We start from the raw sequence: 23,633 nt of genomic DNA, 5'->3' as shown, positions 1-23,633 counted from the left end.
GCAAGAGCTTCCTGACCATGCATCACATAACCTTCAAAGATTCATGGACAGTACTTAACCATCAATCATGACGACAGCAGGAACTAAGTAAGTATCTGTAGGAAGTAAGTTTGAAATCTAGAGGCATTTCTGATTAAAATGATGCTAAACTTGAAGAATGTTAACAATTAACTTTAAACAATTAACCTTGTTCGGCTCTGTTATGATAATTGTATTGAAGAACATGTTTTACCAATAGTGTACTGTTGCAAAGATAATGGTATTCCCATTAGAATTAACAGAGATCAGCACCACCATGGTACTACATTTTATATTGGCTGCAATGATAAAACAACACAACTGTCAGCCTTTAAATATTCCTCTTCCCGGAAAGCAAAACAGTGGTAGGTGCTTCCCTAATCATCACAGGAACTTTGACTCATTCTCAGTTCTTTGTAAGTCATTACCTCCTGCAGGGGTTTACTTCTTTCCAATATAAAACATGCAGGATCCAACATTAGTGAACGAGTGATACAGTTGGTGTACCTTCTTTATTTACTTCAGGTTTTTAAGACACATTTGTTCGGCTTTTCAAAAGGAGGAAAAAAGACTAGTTGCGATGTACTTTTGCAAAAAAATATTTAATATCTGCTTGATGTGTATCAGTTTATAAAAGTGTGTTCCATTAAAAGAGATGGGGTAACAAGTAAATGAAGGATGATATTGATACGACCAATTAATCTGACATTGTGATTTTGAAGAAATATTTAGATATTTGATGTCCTGTTAGTTAACATTCCTTGCAGTACTCTTGGACACAATGTTTTCAATAGCATGACGTGGGAAGAACCAGTCCCTCAATGAGTTAAGGAAACACATTGGGAGAACTATAGATCCCAGGAATTATTTCAATTGTACAGCTTTTGAGTCTTTCTTCCACTCCACTCCGCAACGAACATGGGAAAGGGATAAAAGGCTCTAACAGGCTTTTAATCAGATTCAAGCCGCCAATGTGAAATGGAGTTAGAAGATGCTGAGTTTGTAGCAACAACTGAAATGTCTTTGTCAACATTTAGTGTCCACTTGACAGTTCGGTCGATTAGGAAGACTTGTGATGCAATTAATACTCACAATTCACAAGAAAGACTGTGGTACTCACCTGCTTTCCCTTGTGTCAGATTTGTATTCTATGGCTAACAATAACAGCTTCAGCTTCACAAAACAGAGCCTGTAAATGGAAGGCAAAGAACCAGTCACCTCATATGATTACATATCAGGCAGGTAAAGCCATTTCACAAATAAAGTCAGTAGACAATATTCTTGACAGAGGGAATCATTCTGATCTTAGACAAATTCCTCATGGAGTTGTAAAAATACTTGGAGGAGTATGATCAAAAAGGAATAACCTTAAAAAGCCTCCTGGCTCACTGGATGCCAGGATAGATACTGTCATAGAATCCCTGCAGTACAGAAGGAGGCCATTCAGCCTATCAAGTCTGCACCGACCCAATCCCACCCAGGCCATATCCCCGTAACTCCACATATTTACCCTGCTAACCCCCTAACACTAGGGTCAATTTAGCATGGCCAATCAACCTAACCCGCAAATCTTTGGGCTGTGAGAGGAAACCAGAGCACCCGGAGAAAACCCATGCAGACACGTGGAGAATGTGCAGACTCCGCAGACAGTGATCCAAGGCGGGAATCGAACCCGGATTCCTGGGGCTGTGAGGCAGCAGTGCTAACCACTGTGCCACCGTGCTGCCCTGTGCAAATGCTCAGTTTGTTCTGGTCCTCTCCCTGAAGCTGCTAGAGGATGGACAATGTCAGAGATGGGGGAGCGGGGACATGGATCGGGAGGGAGGGAGGGTGAGGCATACAGGGCAGCGACAAAGATTTTATCCAAGTTTTGCGAAGTAATGGGGGGGGGGGGGGGGGGGGGGGAGGATTCTCTGAAAACAGGCCCCTGAAGGAAGTACACATCAGGTGATAGAAGCTGTGCCACATTGCTCAACTCTCCATCGTAACTGGTCTTGGTACCAATCAATCCAGACTAAAATGTGATTTTATTCTAGAGCCACAGAAAGTAGATCTTGTCAGTATCAATGATTGGAGAGTCCAGAGAATCTACCTCAGGGCCAAGCTGCATTATTTGACCGTCAAGTCGAAACCAGGGCACACCAGAAATTCAGAATTATACTTAATATTAGTCCCTGCAATAACAGTTTAATATTATTTCTCCTTAAGCCAGACAATTGCAAGTACCGTTCACAAAGCAGTCAGTCTGTCATAAGTGCATTTGTGTTAAATCTATGCCCAGTAAACCGCAACGATCTTCTTAATAGAGAATGAATCAAAAGATAAAAGGATCATCCATATAATTTCTGATTGTGTACATCAACTTGCTTGTCAATTAACACACTTGAAGTGTCAAGTGAGAAAATATTTCTAGCTCTGGTCCTATCATCCATCACTTTACTCTACTAATTATAGTCATTCTATTACATTTACTGAGAAAAAAGGCTGAAAATCAATTTTTATTAGTTGCACAATCATTATTAATTAAGCAATAAATATTGAATCCAAGTATGAAGAAAAATCAGTGTAAAATTAAATTTATAATACTTTTGTCACTAATGTAATGTTTACAGCTGAACCCACACAAATATTTATTTTGTTCAGTATAATATGGACTAAAGAGAAATTGAAATAAAACTCAATGGACAACTTATCGTCAACTTAAATTGGGAGTTGATCATAATTACTAATCATCCTGAAATTTTAACAGTCATTGACTGTCTCAAAGTCTTTAAACATGGCTACAGTATTAAGGTACATATGAACAAGAACAGGCCATTCAGGTCTTCAAGCTTGCTCTGGCATATGTCGGCTGGTCAGTATCTCAATTCCATTTATCTTTCTTTCACATGTATCCTTTCATACACTTAGCAAAAAAAAAAAATCAGTCAATCTCAGTCTTGAAGTTTTCAACTGACCAAACATCTTTTGCAAGAGAATTTTCCACATTTCCACTGTGTGGAAACAGTGCTTTCTGATGTCACCCTTGTGTGACCTATCTCTAACTTCAAGATTGCACCCCTTGTCACGGAGTTCCCCAACCAGAAAAAATATCTTCTCTCTAACTACACTTTTACCATTTTAACCCCTTAACGGGCTAAACTTATGGGTAAAATGTTCTTTCGAGAGTCGGTGCAGACTCATTGGACAGAATGGCCTCTTTCTGCACTGTAGGGGTTCTATGGATTCTATGGTTCAACAGGCCAAAGGATGGGCAGGCTAGCTGATGCCATACACCATAATATAGCATACAGTTCAGTATTTATTTGTGTCACAAGTAACAATTACATTAACACTGCAATGAAGTTACTGTGAAAATCCCCTCGCTGCCACAATCCGGTGCCTGTTTGGGTACACTGAGGGAGAAATTAGGATGGCCAATGCACCTAACCAGCATGTCTTTTGGAGCGTGGAAGGAAACCGGAGCACCCGGAGGAAACCCACACAGACACGGAGAGAACGTGCAAACTCCACACAGACAGTGACCCAAGCCAGGAACTGAACCTGGGACCCTGGCACTGTGAGGGCAGCAAGGGTGGGCAGGCAGGCAGTGAACTAGCCAGTTGTTTTACTTTATGTGTTCCCGCCACCCGGCCTTCATTTATGCTGGTGGCGGGTGGGGTTGTAAAATTCCCCCTGTGATGTCAAGGTTAATGGTAGTCATGATGTGGAAATGCCGGCGTTGGACTGGGGTAAACACAGTAAGAAGTTTAACAACACCAGGTTAAAGTCCAACAGGTTTATTTGGTAGCAAAAGCCACACAAGCTTTCGGAGCTGCAAGCCCCTTCTTCAGGTGACCTGAAGAAGGGGCTTGCAGCTCCGAAAGCTTGTGTGGCTTTTGCTACCAAATAAACCTGTTGGACTTTAACCTGGTGTTGTTAAACTTCTTAATGTCAAGGTTAAGCAGCCAATCACATTAAAGAATTCTCCCAGACAGCAACATCAGGAAGTTTAAAGCACTGGTTATCCTTCACATTATCACTTTACAGACAGCAAAATAAAGATTCGAATGTACACATGGGATTAAGCTAGAAACTTCAATATCATGAGTAAAACGTATTTAAAAACCGATGGAATTTTTATCATAATGGAAACATTTGACATTTCACAAATATAAAATTATTATTCCTGGGCCGGAGAGGTTGTACATTATCAATTACGAATTCAGACCTCACTGAACAAGACATAATGTTTCAAGGATTTTTACAGTGAGGCCAAATGTTAAAATGGAAGCTCGCATCAGTTCAAGTGATTTCAAAGGATTTTCATCTGCTGGAACTTGGCAACAGCACACCCTGTGGGGAAGCAAGGACTCACCGACTGCAGCTTCTGGAATTCCACATTTAACGGTGAATGTTTCGGTGCCCGAATCTGCTGTCAGTTTCACAGTCATAATGACGGTGAATGCTGTAGTTTCACCGTCATTACAACTGCAAAATCCTGGCCATTATCTTTTACAGTCAAAGATTCTGGAAATAACTCTAAGGGCTCCACAGTATCAAAGCAGGTTATCCAACTGAATATTTCACAATGTCCAGCACAGATCCACATCACTGGATGAAGAATCACCCAGAATCTACGATGAATCAATCAGGCATTTTGAAAGTAATCAGCTCCAATACTTACAGTTTAAAACTTTTCATCTATTTAATGATATCTTTCTCTTTCCTAACACGATTCCATAAAACAGCTGTATTTACAGTAATGTTAACATGGATTAATTTGCGCAACAATATACAAAAGGACATATTGATTATCATAGGGCTTAATTAAAGAGAATTGGATAGCATTATCCATCTAACACTAGCAAGGACATGAGAGTATGAATAATGAGGTCTCTTTAATTTAAACTAGAAAACAGGATAATTGAGTCTCTAGGCAAAACCTATGTGTCAAGTGAAGATTTTTAGGCGATTCCTAAATCTCATTAGAACATCTGCATTCATTGATCATCACTTCCTTGTGGCACTGCATCATTAGTCGACAATAACAACCCCTCCTTGTTTAAATCTCATTAACCCCATGAGAACAGATGATGCGAGTTTTCCAAGCAGCCATTACCATGACAAGGCGACTGTTGTTTGGTATATGAACATGACTCTCGTAATAAAGTAATCAGTTTCTCCCGAGGGGAAATCCAAAATCTGAACTGTAATTACCATACGGAGACATTAATTGCTTTCATATACTCTACTTATATTTGGAAGGCCAATCCAATTCCATTTGGTGAGCTCAATTGAATTTGATTCCCCCTTCACATTAATGGTCATCTTTGCCCTGACCTAGGGCATGCCTTGGACACCACTGAAATATCTACCTATCACTTCTGATGACATTACTTGGAAGAAGAATCAGTCTATTTATACTAAAGCACTATATGCAGCTGTCTGATTTGGAACCCAGATTTATTTTAATTATGCTTCTTATCTCTCCACATTAAGTTGAATGGGGTTTACTGCATTCCTGTTCCAACATTAAATTTTATTACCCTTTCCAGACAGAAAAGTAATACCTTATATTCGGTGACAAGTTAGTGCTCCATGCTATTTGAGGAGGTCAAGAAGATAGCTGTACATTTTTCTTCCAGTAAGATTTAGCAGTCACGAGGAGATGTATGAAGGAGGCTGACTCATCCTCACATCCTTTGCAACACAGCTCAGATTAGGCACTTATCATACAAAGAATAATGAGACCTATACCTAACCACGTGGGTTGCATATTAGTACACCAACATACCGTGCTTCTAAACTACCTACTGGAGAATGCAAACTACCTATATTTTAAAACATTACCCTTTCTGTGAGTAACTGGGATATGTAGAAATTCTCAATACTGCTGTGTTCTCCTTATAAATGGTTTTTCACTGCTGTTTTATGAAGGATTACTTCAACATTTTTGAGTGAACCAGTGTAGTTAACTTGACAGATAGTAGTTATTGAAGCCAATCAGGAAAGTGTGATGGATAATTCTTTTGCGCCTTGCAAATAGCTCATTCACAGATTAAATGTATAGGCTGTCACATTTAATGTGTGACTGTTATTCACAAGACTTTTAATTATATGTACTAATGGATAGGGAGCAGTAATCGCCAGAGAGGAGTAAGTAGTCAGAACTGTATTAAGCAGAGAGAGCAACAAAGGTGGGGAGGAAAGGGGGCTGCTGAAAAGTGGAACTGACGAGGAGCAGAGAGATAATAGCAAGAGGAGGTAGACATGGAAGTGACATGGAGAGTGGTGAGGGGAGGAGCAGTAGGAGCTTTACTGGATAAGGAAGATGAAATGACAGGATCCAGCACCAAGTGGTAGAGAGTGGTGGAAGCAGTGCTGAGAAACAATGAATCCAAAATGAAGCTGGGAAGGGGGTCTGAAATGGAGCTTGAAATGGTCAGGTAATGCAACCAGGAAATAGGTCTCCCTGAACACAAAAATATTGCCCTCTGTCTCTCTTAAGTTTAAATTTATTTATTAGTGTCACAAGTAGGCTTACATTAACACTGCAATGAAGTTACTGTGAAAATCCTCTCGTGGCCACACTCCGGTGCCTGCCTGTTCAGGTACATTGAGGGAGAATTTAGCATGGCCAATGCATCTAACCAGCAGGTCTTTCAGATTGGGGGAGGAAACCAGAGCATCTGGTGGGAACCCACGCATACACAGGGAGAACATGCAGACTCCACACAGAGGGTGACCCAAACTGGGAATTGAACCTGGGTCCCTGGCGCTGTGAGGCAGCAGTGCTAACCCACTGTGCCACCGTGCTGCCCATTAACAATGGCTGGAACTTTCTGGCTGTTTATGCTGCAGTTAATGGAGATTTGGCTGAGCACCAAATTCTCCATCCTTGCTTGCAGCAGCGGCAGGGCATGAATGCCAGGAAAATTCAGGCCCATATCATTTTGGTCAATGTTGTTTGGTTTCAACGAGACAAAGGATGCAAGAACTGAGAATACATAATGTTATCACTTGGGGCAATCTGGGTTAGGGAGAGCTTGGTGAAATTCAGAGCTCTAATTTATGCTAGCACTATGCCTTAGTCCCATTCTCGCATCGCGTAACATCTTTATTTCGCACACCAGGCTTTTTCACAACTTTGCTCAGATTAAGATTGCCAATTTTAGACTAGAGAGAGAACAATTCTGTGTACACAGTTAGAACTGGGGTGAAATTGTGCAAGCTTATTTTACATTCACCTCTCCCGGCCAGCAAATAAAGAAAATTTTAATCCATTTGGCTGAGCTGGCCTTGAATTTGGGTGTCAGAGTTGAAGGATAATGCTTCACTTACTAAACCACCTGGCCCTCACATTGCACATTTTTGCACATCGACCCAGTTCTACATTGAATGAGCACATGACCTTGTCACTGAAGTACAAAGTGGCTTTGTCATATGTCCCTACTTCTGAATTCATTCTGACATGAAGTCCAATCCAAACTTCAAGTCAGGGCAAATCTGGAGATCAAAGTTTATACATTTCACATTGAATTAAGAGGGAAATGTGGAGCTGTGCAGAGGTAAGGCTCCATATCTTGTATCAGGCAACAGCAATTTCCATTTCTATAGTGCTCTATATGCAAGGAAGTGCCTCAAGCCCCTTGCTAGAGTGATGCATAACCAGTAGATGTTGAGTGGGAGAAGACAGAATTCCATGGTTGAAGATGAGAGCCATAAGCAAGTGTTTCTAGGCAAGAGAGATACTGTAACAGCCAGCTGCAACAGAGATGAGCAAAAAGGCTGGAGTAATGGTTACTGCTGGTGGAATAGATCCATGTTTAGACTGTCAGGTATACACAAAGGACAAAGGTGCAGCTCATGTAAATGAGACCTGGGGCAGTAATCAAGGTATGCCACGGTCATTCTTGGAGAAAATACTTTGTACAACTGAAGCAGTGATAAGAGTGTTCCAACACTCCGCATTTAAAGGAATTAATCAGAGCTTACAAATGAGCTTAAAGTCAGTGTTGGAGATCAGAGTCAAAAATTGTTTGTTTACTTACTCACAAACTGCAGGAAATGACAAGCCTATGAAGGCACTGGACAGATACTCTGTGTACATCTCATTTGCTACCCCTTCTAGGTAGTACTTCTGCCAGGTATCTTCCTCAATCTAGAATGGAAAGAGAAATGGAATGTTGACACATCTAGAATCATAGAATACAATCCCTACAATGCAGAAGGAGGCCATTCAGCTCATCGAGCCTGCAATGGCAACAATCCCACCCTGGTCGGTTCCCCATTACCCCACATATTTACCCTGCTAATCCCCCTGACACTAAGGGGCAATTTACCATTGCCAATCAACCTGACCTGCGCATCTTTGGAGTGTGGGAGGAAACCGGAGCACCCGGAGGAAACCCACGCAGACACGGGGGAGAACGTGCAAACTCCACACAGACAGTGCCCGAAGCCGGAATTGAACCCGGGTCCCTGGCGCTATGAGGCAGCAGTGCTAACCACTGAGCCACCGTGTCGCCCTTAAAGGAAAGCCAAAGTTTGGATTTTACTCCATCTCCTCTGTAAAGGTCAGTGTTGTAATTCCAAATGGTGACACCTGGGTTCGAATTTCGCTTGGACTGACAAAATGAAAGTTTTACTAATTAAATTAGATTAAGTAGTTGAGGTTTATACAAAAATATCCACCATGGTGAAGTAATAGGATGCCACAAACATGAGATCAGAAATGTTACAGTGGTCCTGTTGAAGGCATTCATTCTGCCTTTATAACAATCACTCCCCACTGAAGAGTAAATGAAGGAGACGCTGCCCTTTTTTTTCTTAGTTTGAGGCTCAAGCACAAGGATAGACAATTCAGCTTTCACCTACACCACACCAGGACAAATCCATCTTGATCCTAATGTACGGAGGAAAAAAGGCTTTTAATAGTCCATCTCAACCATCCTTACCTCGGCAATCACAAAATGTTCCACAAATGACCTCAAGAATAACAAACAGCATCATATGCTGACGAGGTTCACTTATTAAATGCCGACAGTGCAGAAATGGGCCATTCGGCCCATCAAGTCCGTATTGACTCTCCGAAAGAGAATTTTAGCATAATTCTCATAATCCCAAGCATTTACCATGGCCAGAGCACCTAACCTGTACACCTTTGGACTGTGGGAGGAAACTGGAGCACCCGGAGGAAACCCACGCAGACACAGGTGAGAACGTGCAAACTCCATACAGTCACCCAAGGCCGGAATTGAATCTGGGTCCCTGGAGCTGTGAGGCAGTAGTGCTAACCACTGTCCCATTGTGCTGCCAAGGGGGTCTATGACTTTCCTATCCACCAACACTCATTCCAGTTCTACTCCAAATATTATCAAAGTTCATATGGCTCTGTTACCAGTTTTCTTCCTAAATCACATTTTCTCCCTCATGTGACTGATATTATAATGCAGGGTTATTCTGTCAGTTAATCATAGAATCATAGAAACCCTACAGTGCAGAAGGAAGCCATTCGGCCCATCAAGTCTGCAACGACAACAACAATCCCACCCAGGCCCTATCTCCAAAATCCCACATATTTACCCTGTTAATCCCTCCAACATACACACCCTAGGACACTGAGGGGCACTTTAGCATGGCCAATCAACCTAACCTGCACATCTTTGCACTGTGGGAGGAAACCGGAGCAAACACGCAGACCAGGGAGAACGTGCAAACTCCATACAGGCAGTGACCCAAGCCGGGAATCGAACTGAGGTCCCTGGAGCTGTGAGGCAGCAGAGCTAACCACTGTGCCATCCCTTGAGTATTGAATATGGTTGAGTATTGACTTTGGTGGTAAAGCTATTTCCCCTAAATTTGTGTCTGAGACGTGGCCACAGCTGGACTTGGTACTCAATATTTTTTTTGTTCAAAATGGCGGCATTCAATCCAACCTGTATAAACATGCCCTTCTAGATTAGAAGCATTCTCATTTGTCACTCTGCTGCTGAGGCCTCTCTCAGCTAAATCTGACTAACGAGTAATTTTAAATTGCAAACTTGTGATTAGGTCATTGAAAATGCATTGTTTCTCATTATTTTATGACAGTAGAAATGGATGAGGGAGAGAAATTACATATTTTATTTTTGAAAGAGATTCAATATTAGAAAATGAAACCTGAACGACTGTAACCTTGGCTGCCCTCCAAGCCTGCTCAACTGAGACCTTGCCACAAAGACTGCTGGAGGCTCTTACCTCCAAATTTAGTTATCATAAAATCCCTACAGTGCTGAAGGAGGCCATTTGGCGCATCGAGTCTGCACCGACCACAATCCCACCCAGGCCCGATCCCCATAACCCCATGTATTTACCCTAGCTAGTCCCCCTGACACTAAAGGGTCAATTTAGCGTGGCCAATCCACCTAACCCGCACATCTTTTGACTGTGGGAGGAAACCGAACCACCCGGAGGAAACCCACGCAGACACGGGGAGAATGTGCAGACTCCACACAGTGACCCAAGCCGGGAATCGAACCCGGGTCCTTGGCGCTGTGAGGCAGCGGTGCTAACCATTGTGGTGCCCATGTCTTTATCCTTTGGATCAGGCAGGAAGTAGCTGAGAAAGGTGACAGAGTTAAATAATCTTCACATGCCATATCTCTTTACTGAGAAAATAACACAAAAAAAACTAAACATGTAGCTCCTTTACCAGCTATGTTGTAAGCTTGCCACTTCTTTAGATGCTGCTATGGCACACACCATTTTGTAATTGATGGGAAGATGATCTGCTCCCAGCTTTCTGCCAACACCTGACATGACTTGAGTACTGGGAAGTGTTGGCATAGTTTCTTATGCCAAAGAAAAGAGTCTCTGTTCCATCTGACACCTCTCCATTCCACAAGACTGAAATCAGACTTTATTATCTGATACTCATGGGGAAGGTGTCTGAAGTAGCATGTAAGTGAGCCAACAAAATGTATTGCCAACCAACCCCATTTATCTCAGAAAGAGAATTGCTGGGAAAGAAAAATAAGCATATGTCTTCAACTCCCGATTAATTATAATCGTCTGGAAAGTTCCAGAATATTTTATTGCACTAAGTGGAAATCGAATGCCAGCAAATTCAAATTAGTGCTGGCTTCTGCACAAAGGCGGTTGGGGGTGGGGAACAAGAGAGAGAGACAGGAAATTCTCTGGGCAAAGTTAATTGCACTCACCAACTGGGTTCATGAAGGGGAAAGTCACTGGTTAGTTGATCACAATTGGGTGGCACAGTGGTTAGCACTGCTGCCTCACAATGCCAGGGACCCGGGTTTGATTCCTGCCTTGGGTCACTGTTTGTGTGGAATCTGCACATTCTCCCTCGTGTCTGCGTGGGTTTCCTCCGGGTGCTCCGGTTTCCTCCCACAGTCCGAAAGACGTGTTGATTAGGTGCATTGGCCATGCTAAATTCTCCCTCAGGGCACCTGAACAGGCGCCGGAGTGTGGCGACTAGGGGATTTTCACAGTAACTTCATTGCAGTGTTAATGTAAGCCTACTTGTGAAACTGATAATAAACTAAACAATTGGAAAACTACCTCTAATAAACCAACACAGCATGGGACTGTGACATGGATGGTTGAATTGTGCAAACATGATGGGATCAGAAAGGTTAACATGGTTCAGGATTTTGGTAACATTTTCAAGACCACTGAAAAAAATACATTTTCTGTTAATTTCTTTTCCATCTGGTGCTTTCTAAATGAGACTATTAACACCTAGTCAGGAATTGAACCCGGATCCCTGCGCTGTGAGGCAGCAGTGCTAACCACTGTGCCGCCCGTGTTTTTACCTAAAGAAATACATTTGTACAGTATCTTTCCTAGCCAGAGATTCTCACAGCCAATTAAATACATTTCAATTGTTTTGGGTGTAAGGCAAGCAATTTGTGTACAACAGGTCATGGGAAAGCAAATAAGAAAAGTGACCAATTGATCTGTTTTGGTGCCAGAAGTTGAATTGTAAATGTTGGCTCGGACACTGGAATTACTGTCCTTCATTGAACATTGTAACTTGAGCCATTAAACCCAACTGAACAGGCCGGATTACATAATTTGGAAGACAATGTAGTTTGGACTTAATTCTTTTTAAACATTTCTTATCAATGAATCAAACCACTTCAATGAACAGTTTTAAGGATGAGGCAACAGTGAAGGAGTCATTGTGAATGGCTGGTAAGAGTAATGCTGGTGAAAAAGTTTTTGCAGGTGTGTTTAAAAATCTCCACGCGTGAATGATGACGAGCACTCCCAAGTTACATGCGCCACCTCAGACCCAGCAGCGATAAATGCTTGTTGATGTGGCAGGTCACAGGGCTATTTCCCCGGTAGTCAAGTTTGCATGAGCTGCGATGATTATTTATGAGGCGCTAAGTTCTCCAATTTGGAAAAGATTAAACTTTGCAGTGATGATGTGCATTTTCAGCTCCCAAAAACCATTAGTTGCTCCACAGCATTCAGAATGGATTTGTAGAGGCTCACAGTGCCTTCGCAATGGAACAGAGGTTGGGATTTATCCACCAAGGGATTAGATGAGTTTGGGAGACAGCTGCTTGGACGACAATATAACGGGCATTAGTTAGGAAGCTGAATTTGACTTCTCTTTTGAAGTTCTCCTGAGCGTCCGGTCAATGCGCATCCCTCAACCATATTACTGGTCATTATCACACCTGGGATCTAGCTGTGCATAAACTGATTATCTTGTTTCCCTACCTTGACAGAGTGACCAGACTTCAAAAGTACCTTAATGACTGTGAAATGCTCTGGGGTGGCCAGAGATCTTGAAAGGCACCATATGAATGCAAGTTAGTTCTCTTCTTTCTTTAACACTTCAATATTTTTTTCTGGTGTCATGTTTAGATTTATTACTAAAATGTGACATTATTTGTCTCTGGAGGTTTACAACTTTCAAATACAAACGCATTCTGCGAAGTAATAACGTAAATCAAAATGTTGTTACAGGAAAGTTATCCCAGTCACTTACTGTTGCTGAATATTATGCACTGGTTTCCCCATTCCAATCTCCCCACCCCCAACAACTACCCAGAATAAAGAGGCATGTCAGCTACTCTCAACAACCTTTACAGATGCACCATGTAAAGCATTCTTTCTGGTTGTATCACAGCTTGGTATGGCTCCTGTTCTGCCCAAGACCGCAAGAAACTACAAAAGGTCGTGAATGTAGCCCAGTCCATCACGCAAACCAGCCTCCCATCCAGTGACTCTGTCTACACTTCCCGCTGCCTCGGCAAAGCAGCCAGCATAATTAAGGACCCCACGCACCCCGGACATTCTCTCTTCCACCTTCTTCCATTGGGAAAATGATAAAAAAGTCTGAGGTTACGTACCAACCAACTCAAGAACAGCTTCTTCCCTGCTGCTGTCAGACTTTTGAATGGACCTACCTCGCATTAATTTTCATCTTTCTTTACACCCTAGTGATGACTGTAACACTACATTCTGCACTCTCTCCTTTCCTTCTCTATGAACGGTATGCTTTGTCTGTATAGCGAGCAAGAAACACTACTTTTCACTGTACGCTAATACATGTGACAATAATAAATCAAATCAAATCTAGTGGTATAAAAGAATGTTCTAGGGTAATAATACAGTACAAAATACATATTACCTTGCAGGCATCGTGGCAGCTGTGCACACATTGATGGTTCTACATAGCTGTGGGGTGGGTACTTGCATGGGGTTCATATTTGGCAGGTCAAGGTGGTCGTTCCTTGTCCAGGGGTTCAGGTCACAATGGAAGGGGGATGGAGCAAAAGGGAAGGGTCTTTTGATAGCATGGAGCCTCTGTTGTTGGTTGGGGGCGGTCATCGTCAATGGGGTTGCCATCTGTCCAGACAGGCATCAGCCCAGTAACTCCTTTAGCTAAGGATGAATTCGGGGTCACATGAGGGTGAAGTGATACCCAAGCAAAGGAAGGCTCTTCAGCTCCAGGGGCAGCTTGTATGTCACTAACTGGCAGGTCTCCCACAGGTCAAACTGTTGGCTGGAAACAGCCTGGGAGCAAAGGCAACTGACAGCCATCAACAACTAAACCACTACATCCTTCCTTCAGCACTGAAGGGCAAATTACTACTCAGTAATTTTCCCTTTAAATCCTCCTCGTAATTGTCAGCACTCAGTATTGAAGTCATTTGGCGATTAGTGACATGTGATTTGCCAATCCAAATCTAAGTTATCCCACTATCCACCACTGATAGCCATTGAGTAACTAATGGAGGAAAAGACAGCCTACAACACGTGTAATCCACTCCAGCTGAATAGTTATAAAAAGGCATTTGGAACAAAGCAAAAAAATCCAAGCGTTTTGCTCGATGGGTGTTTAGTGAAACAACTGCAGCAATGAGACAATAATTATTACCAACAGCACTTCTGAATCTGCACTGCAGCAATTCCTAAAAAAACTAGAGATACTGCTCCTTCCCTCCTGAGAAAGCTAATTCATTTATTTTCACATGTAACATAACTCCGATCATGCACCATCGCTTTGCCATATCCTGGAACAATCCTCACAGGTTTAGAAACCCCTTTGGCAATTCAGAATACCTGCTCCTTGAAAGTGGGGTTTCATTTGTGACTGATCATGGACTCCAAGGCGATTGTTGTTCTGAATTGGACCGATTCAGATTGTAATGGAAGGTTCTGGAGTCGGCCAAATTAGGAGCTGAAGGGGTGGCATGGTGGCACACTGGTTAGCACTGCTGCCTCACGGTGCCATGGACCTGGGTACGATTCGAGCTTTGGGTGACTGTCTTAGAGTCTGCACGTTCTCCCCTTGTCTGCGTTGTTTTTCTCCGGTACTCTGGTTTCCTCCCACAGTCAAAGGAAGTGTAGGTTAGGTAGATTGGCCATGCTAAATTGCCCTTTTAGTGCCCTAAGATGTGTAGGTTAGGTGGATTAGCCATGGTAAATGCATGGGGTTACGGGGATGGGTCTGGGAAGATGTTCTTTCGGAGAGTCAGTGTAGACTCAATGGGCCACCTCTGCACTTTAGGTATTCTGTGGTTGTGTGGAGAAGTTTTGGGCCTATACATTTTCATATTCTATGTTCCTAAAGGGTTTCTCTAAATGTGGCAGGTATCCGAGTGTGATAATTGGCTGCCATAAAGCTGGACGTTAAAAGTTCTTCCCATTGTTGGGCAATGGTTTAGAGCCATTTCACAAACTAATATACTAGGCTAGCACTTGATGCCTGGTACTCTCATTGTAGTAGGTGTAAACCCAAGTCCCAGGTTATGAAGAACAAAGGGTGAAATTTTCCAATTTCTTTTCCTAAGTGCTGGCCGAGGCTAGAAAACCAGTTTGCAGCTTGCCAGCTGCACAGCCGGCTTTCCTCTCCATATTTTATAGCACTTAGTACAAAAAATGCTGGAGGTGGGTTTCATTGGCAGGGTGGGACGGACCTGAGACAGCCAGAAACATCAGTTCTCCAGAGATCAGGGCACCCTCACGATCTTACAAAAATAAAAATACAAAGATCCACCCACAGAAGCAGAGGGACCCCCTCGCACACCAACCTCCCCATCGCCACATCGGGACCCCCAGACTCCCCAACTGTAGCCCCCTTCACCGTGCTGCCCCTAGCACTGCCTCCTCGTGTCATGGGCAATGCCAGGGTACTTGGGACAGTGTCTGGGTACTGCCCAGAGATGTTCTTCTCCCACCAGAGTGCATACCTGTGCACTCCTGCTGGTTCCCTTCACCAGGCTGTCGTTACTCTAGATTTGTTGTAAACCTCATTGATATGATGGGGGAATTCCTAATGTGAGGGTGGACAATACAGCTGAGAAACCTGTTAATGATATTTAAATGAGGCACCCAACCTTCGTGGACAGCACCTCATTACATCACTGAGGCGGGGAATCTGGAAACGCGATCTCGCTGGTGAGATTCTTGTTTTCCAATTCTTGTGGGATTTTGCACCCATGTCACCATTTCTCTTGCTGATGTAATATTTTCCACATGCCTCAAGACTCTTGGATGCTCTGGTGAAAAGGGTCACTTGGAGCAAGAACAAGGGCAGCATGGTGGCACAGTGGCTAGCACTGCTGCCTTACAGCGCCAGGGACCCGGGTTCAATTCCGACCTCAGGTGACTGTGTGGAGTTTGCACATTCTCCCTGTGTCTGCGTGGGTTTCCTCCGGGTGCTCTGGTTTCCTCCCACACGCCAAAGATGTGCAGGTTAGATGGATTGCTAAATTGCCCTCAGTGTCCAAAGATGTGCAGGTTAAATGCGTGGGGGTGGAGGGCTGGGCCTGGGTGGGATGCTCTTTCAGAGAGTTGGTGCAGACCCGATGGGCTGAATGGCCACTTTCTGCCCTGTTGGGACTTTATAATTTTATGAAGAACACAAGAAGCTCTGCCTCCCCCATCTGAAACTTAAACCTCATGCTATAATTGTCAAGATTCCATACAGTCCAAAGCCATTATCTAAAATTATCCAAAAAACGACAACCTTTCCATGGTCGAGCTCGTTTGGAACAATTTCACAAAACTATCTCACATCTACCAGCAGATTGCCAAAGAGAGCTTATACCACCCTTCTTATTACACACAGAGTTACCTAAATTGGACAAGGCACTCACCATTTCTATTCCCACGCAAGCTAATTACAACGGTGTCTTTTATAATGGGCTTATAGTGCAACCATTTCAGGCAGGAAGCGGACAGGAACTGAATGGAAGCTGCAGCCAACAACAATCCATACTTCAACAACCAGCTGAGATGCAGAGATCAGAGTGTGGTGATTAGCATCATTGTTCACTGCATTTAGCGGGAGATTGTATAAACACCAGTGGCGGCTACTGTATTGAGAAGCTGTGCATGTTAACACACACTTTTGATTAGAGTTTCCATCCCTCCCCCCTTTATTTAAAGTGATTTCTACTTTATATTGAAAAGAGTGGCTCAAAAGAACACAATCTGAGGGCCTGAAACCTGATGGAGAATCAATCGAAGAATTATGAGTACAGAAGGGATAAGTATTTCACCATTGAAAAGCTGAAGTGCATGCCACACATTGGCACGTATTATGCCAATAAACTATGAAACATGTTTGTGCTGTGACACCTGTGCTAAGGCCTCAGAGATTTTACAAAGAACGTACAAATCAAACATTAAAAAGAAGTGAAGAGTCCAAAACTCAAGTCATGACATCATTAGATTTGAATTGAGATTGGAAGAGAGAGAAGAACTTTCATTAAATGGGCATAAAGAGTGAAGGAACTGATGAGGAGATGACGTTTGCATAAACAGCACCGGGCTTTCGAGATAGCTACACTGAGTAAAGTTTTTGATTCATATACTGGGCTGTCATTCTCATTCAAATCAGATGACAGGAGTTTACTACATTAGAATGAAATAGAGATGAACTGGGAGCTAATAAATTTGAAGTCCACGTGTCTTTGTGCGATCATGGATAAAGAGAAGAAACAGCACGTGCGGAGGAGAACCGGTGCCATGGGAATCGTGGCCATTCCTGGAAGAGGTGCCAAATTGACTGGAATTAATGACGCTGATTTTTGAAGTTGTAGTACTGAGGTAGTAAATCAATCAGCCCATGGAACGGAATCAAAGTCAGAAGTATTAGGTGCAAAGGCAAAAGTAAAAAATATGCACCTCAATTAAAAGTGCACCGCAAGAGTTCCTGCCATGAACTGAAAGAAAAGCACCTCCTGGCTTCATGTACAGGAGAATTCTCCTTAGACTCGGATAGATTTATGTGCAGATTAATGTGCTGGGGAAAATGTATTACCCGAACAACGTTCAAATATACTTAATACTGTTTTTAATAATTTGCATGTGTTTTTGGAGTTAGCTTGTACAAGTACTAGCTAAGCAATTCTTTACACTGGTACTTTTTAAAGCCTGGATTTAATGCAAAATTACATTGAGAAATGTATGAAAATATTTCAGCATGAACACATAATTTAGTGATTTGTCAATGTGTTTCTGGCACTTTATCAACTCTGTGTTTAATATGCACCATTTATTTTCAGACTTAATTTTGAAAGATGAAATCAGCACTTGGATTTCGAAATGCTCCATAAACTCCCTTCACACCAAATTCTTGAGTGACAACACAGAACCAAGTGATTGATCATTTTCAGGTTTTCTTAACCCTCGAATGAGATTTTGATTAAAACAAATCATTTTTCATCAACGGATCACCAGGTGATTAGTTATTTCAGCAGAACGTAAGTAAACAAACAGCAGCTGTGATTAATAAAGGCGATGGATGAGATCCAACTTTTTAATTCCCAGACAGGTTCAGCGTTCCTACAGCCAATTGAGGAAGTTTCATTATTCCCCTAATCCCTAAAAGCTTTGGCCTGCACAACTGGTCCTGTTAAAAGCCAAGGCCCTGGAGACTCTGCTATGCCGATTAAAAGCCAGAGGAACAACAGTAAATTATCAAATACACTTCGGAAAAAAATATAAAGTCTATTCTCAACTTGGTGACAGGTATGATGTATGTATGTTTTGAAATGATGTGAAACCTTACCTAAACTAATTACTTCATTCATGTTAACAAAGCACTCCTCAGAGCCTGATAATTAACTGATTCATGCCCAATGCGCTGTGGCATGGAACATCAGAAAAAGGTTGCTTTCCTGCTAACTAAAAAAAAGTTAACATATAACAATTTATTTTACAGTATAACACAAATGGCAAGTGTTAACTGCGATGGCTAAACATGCATGCAAAACACAAGACTTCACAACAACTCAGGATCCGTTCGTTGCCACACCACAATTCATTTTACACCATATCCAATGTCGCTGAGAGTTTGTCCTTGCATAGTATACAGCAGTTCTGAGAGTTTCAGTGTCCTCTTGGGGCAGCAGATGCACTCACCATGGCAGAGCAGATCTGCACACTTGACAGTCCAATATTACATAAATGTGGAGACAGAACCTCTAGGATGGTGGCCTGTAAGAGTGCTCCAATCAGCAAGTGTTTTACAGTTTCAACCACTTCCCCAGGACTTGAATATGAAAGGATTGAATAACAAACCTTCATGTTCCCTCAAATATATGAAACCTTAGCTAACTTAGAAGCTGAGAGTTTCCCAGTAGTATTTTTACAAGTACCAGTGCAGGAAAGGTTCACCTATTAAATTCAGTAAACAATGGCAAGAAAGAATCATAGAATCCCAAAAGTGCAGAAGGAGGCCATTCGACCCATCAAGCCTACACCGACAACAATCCTACCCAGGCCCTATCTCCATAACTCCACATAATCCCCCTGACACCAAGAGGCAATTTAGCAGGGCCAATCAACCTAGCCTGCACATCTCTGGACTGTGGGAGTGTGGTAAACCACTGTTAAGCTTATTGCCTGTGTGTGTGACATGCCCCTGCCGGCCCTGCCTGAGACTCCTCCCCCCCTGGTCCAGGTATAAAGGTGACTGCTCCCCACCCCCCTGCCTCAGTCTGGACCAGTTCATCGGCATGGGTGTGATCCAAGTCTTTTGCGAATAAAAGCCTATTTGTTCTTGCATACAAACTAGTCTTTGCTTGATTGATAGTGCATCAGGGAGGAAACTGGAGCACCCGGAGGAAACCCACGCAGACACGGGGTGAACGTGCAAACTCCACACAGTCACCCAAGGCTGGAAATGAACCCGGGCAGCAGTGCTAACCGCTGTGCCACAATGCCGCCCATCACCATTTAATTGTCAAGTGGTTGCATTTATTTTCAGGATTTTAAACACTGTTGCTCTTCACGTAACGACAGACATGACCATCTCCAAAGATAGAGCCAATTGCAGGTTCCATACCCCTCTCGCTAGAGCTGGTGGTACGATGGGCTCCTACAAGCAACCCAAGGTCATCCGTTATATATTTAACTGAGACAATCTCACCAGGACTTAAAGCTAAGGGCATGGCTAGTGCAACATAACATCTTCCCAGTGTATTAAATATTTTTAAAGCAATATATAGTTTTCTAATTTGTAATCTGGCACATCCACAGCATGACTATGCTAGGATGAGGTGTTACAAAAAGAAATCATGGTACAAAAAAAAAATCATGTTACACAGTTGAGCGTGCAACGCATCAGTCATACCAATAATGAGAAACACAAATTACTCAAAGCAGTTTTGTTGCAGTTGAAAGAAATCATTAATTCTCCTGTTGACTGGCGTTTTGGACTTTCTTTTACAAATAGTAAATGGCATCAGAATCATTCAGATAAATAATAGGTTTTTTTAATGTAATTTTTATAGGTCAGTAAAATTCTTACATTAGAGGTGGCATTACAGTCACAACCATAATAAATGAGTGTTACATGCAGGTCCTTGCACTGACCATTAAAATGAATGCTACTATCACTCCTGGTCTAATTGCGTGACACACAGAAGAGAACCGATAATCCATCACTATCCACAAACCACCCCAATCAACATAGCTCTACCCCCCCCCCCCCAAAAAAAAATGGTGAACCAGCAATAACCATCTACTCGGAATCTCATGTCATTGAATTCAAAGTGATTCAATAATTCAATCGCTTAGCACTATATTTCCACTTAACGGTGATATCTATGTTGCTTCGTTTTTCCTTTGACATTTTGAATTGTTTTCGTAACAATACTTCAAATTATCAATATGGCCCATGAAAAAAGACTTGTGTTTATTTATCGAGCTCATTTCATGACCACCAGGCATCTTAAAGCGCTTTAATCCAATGAGGTACCTTTAGAAGTATAGTCACGATTGTAATGCAGGAAACGTGGCAACCAGTTAACTCCCAGCAAGTTCCCACCAACAGCAATGTGATAATGTTTTTTGTGATGTTGACTGAGGGATAAATATTGATCAGGACACCAAGGGTAACGCCACTGCCTTTCTTTCGTCACGGGATTTTTCCCATCCCTCCTGTGCTGCTATTTGGGGCCTCAATTCAGCATCTCATTCAAAAGATGGCACCTCCAATGATGCCATGCTCCCTCAGTACCACACTAGAGTGTCAGCCTTAATTTTTGTCTTCAAGCTCTGGAGTGGGACTTGAACCAGTGGGACTTGGGCGGCACGGTGGCACAGTGGTTAGCACTGCTGCTTCCTAGCGCCAGGGGCCAGGGTTCAATTCCCGACTCAGGTCACTGTCTGTGCTGTGCAGAGTCTGCACGTTCTCCCCGTGTCTGCGTGGGTTTCCTCCGGGTGCTCCAGTTTCCTCCCACAGTCCAAAAGATATGCTGGTTAGGTGCATTGGCCATGCTAAACTCTCCCTCAGTGTACCCGAACAGGCACCGGAGTGTGGCAACTAGGGGATTTTCACAGTAACTTCATTGCAGTGTTAATGTAAGCCTACTTGATATTGATAAATAAACTAAAACTACAAAGAAACCCAGAATCTTATGATTCAGAGGCTGGTGCATTACCAACTGACACTAGGGACACAGTGGCACAGTGATATTATCACTGGACTAGTAAGCCAGGGACCCAGAGTAATGCTCTGAGGACCCGGGTTTGAATCCCACCATGGCAGATGATGAAATTTGAATTCGAAAAAAATCTGGAATTAAAAGTCTAATGATGACCATGAAACCATTGTCAAATGTCATAAAAACTCATTTGGTTCACTAATGTCCTTTAGGGAAGGAAATCTGCTGTCCTTACCACCTGATCTTGCCTACATGTGACTCCAGGCCCACAGCAATGTGGTTGCTTCGTAAATGCTCTCTGAAATGGCCTGACAAGCCAATCAATCAGTTAGGAATGGGCAAGAAATGCTGGACCAGCCAGCGACACCCCATTCCCTGAATCAATAAAAAAAAGATGATTATATATCATAAGTTTGAGTTTAAAGTTTATTTATTAGTGTCACAAGTTGGCTTACATTAACACTGCAATGAAGTGACTGTGAAAATCCCCTATATGTATTACTGATGTTGCGTATTATATTCCAGGCTTCATGTTATACTCTATTTACTAGCATTTCCTGTGTTTTAGAATTTTTTACAAGGAAATTGGGTAAATCAGATTTTTTGTGATTACTGAAATCTCAAATTGCAGTAAAATTATTATCTATAATCTGCCTCATTAGAAAAAGCAGATGAATTTTCCATTTCATGGAGAGTTTGAATGCCTCCAACACCTGAAGAACAGGTGACTAAATATTCAAGAATTAAAACTATAATTTCACTTGGTGCACTTTTCTATCAGTACAAAGGACTATGTCCCAGTGCACGTAGATGAACGTTAACCTTAGTGAATATGTCCCAATAGCTGGAGAATGCTAAACTTTCAGTGAATGCAAACACTGCTATTCTGCACAGAGTTCATGGCACCCCTCTTATGGTCTAGCTGAAATACTAACTTCTGAGGGGTCCGCACTGAGATTGGAAAAGGAGATGAGAATATCTCTTACCATCCCACTAAATAAATTATTACTTATCCACCAGCCACAGTACAAAGTATTTCAAAGTCCTTTATCTGCAAAGTATTAGGAAGTTCTTAAAAATATGACTTGGGGTGCCCTAAATAGGAATATAAGAAATAAGAGCAGGAATAGGCCATATAACCCATCAAGCATGCTCTGCTGTTCAACATATCATGGCTGATCATCTACCTCCTTGCCATTTTTCCTTACTATCCCGAGATCTATTGATTTCTGTCTTGGACATGCTCAATGACTGAGCTTCCACAGCCATCTGGGGTAAAGAATTCCAAAGATTCACCGACCTCTGAGTAAAGAAATTCCTCCTCAGCTCAGTCTTAAATGGTCAGCCCCTTATTCTGAAACTGTATCTAGTTCTAGATTCACCAGTCAGGGGAAACATTCTACCTATACCTACCCTGTCATGTCCTGTAAGAATTGTGCAAGTTTTAGTGGGATCACCTCTCATTCATCAAAACGCTGGAGAACACAGGCCCAGTCTCCTCAATTTCTCCTCATAAGACAAACCCACCATCTCAGGGATTAGCCTGGTGAGCCCCTGTTGCACTCCCTCTATGGCAAATGTAGGCAAAGAGATTAGAACTGTGCACAATACTCCATGTGCAGTCTCACCAAGGCTCTATACAATCACAGCAAGACATTTTTACTCTAATCCCTTGCAATGAAGGACAACATAATACTTGTCTTCCTAATTGCTTGCTGTACCTGCTTGTTAGCTTTTAGAGACACATGAACAAGGACACCCAGATCCCTCTGGACGTCAACACTTCCCAATGTCTCACCATTTACAAAGTACTCTGTCTTTCTGTTTTTTCAGCCAAAGTGGATAATTTCACACATGCATGATCTTCCATCTGCCATGTTCTTGTCCATTCACTCAGTCTGTCTAAATCATTTGAAGTCTCCTTGCAACTTATATTCTTACCTAGTTTTGAGTCATCAGTGAATTTGGAAATGTTACATTTGGTCCCAATGTCCACATTTTTAATATAGATTGTGAACAGCTTGGCAACATGTTAGTTCATCAACATGCTCCAGAAATCCATCTCGTACATGCTCCAGGAATTTATCCTCTACACCATTGATGCTGATTAGGATTACTCAGTCTTTATGTAGATTGAAGTCACCAATGATTACTGCATTACTTGTGTTACGTACACTTCTAGTTTCCTGATTTATACCTGACCCAACA

At 42.4% G+C, this 23,633-nt stretch overlaps 1 protein-coding gene across 3 annotated transcripts in view; it reads right to left on the bottom strand.

Moving 5' to 3' along the window:
- LOC144480253 (calcium-activated potassium channel subunit alpha-1) overlaps positions 1-23,633 on the bottom strand; it is a 797,282-nt gene that overhangs the window by 141,725 nt on the left and 631,924 nt on the right. For all 3 annotated transcript variants that reach the window (XM_078199542.1, XM_078199543.1, XM_078199544.1), the window contains exons 15-16: positions 8,052-8,161; positions 1,139-1,207 (exon numbers count right to left, since the gene is read on the bottom strand). In XM_078199542.1, the coding sequence (XP_078055668.1) occupies positions 1,139-1,207; positions 8,052-8,161 (179 nt within the window). The remainder of the gene's footprint in view (positions 1-1,138; positions 1,208-8,051; positions 8,162-23,633) is intronic.

The sequence above is a fragment of the Mustelus asterias genome, chromosome 28 (assembly GCF_964213995.1).
Source record: "Mustelus asterias chromosome 28, sMusAst1.hap1.1, whole genome shotgun sequence".
Classification (NCBI taxonomy): Eukaryota; Metazoa; Chordata; class Chondrichthyes; order Carcharhiniformes; family Triakidae; genus Mustelus; species Mustelus asterias.
The sequence above is the reverse complement of the archived record's forward strand: the minus strand, read 5'-3'. Positions and strand labels throughout refer to the sequence as shown.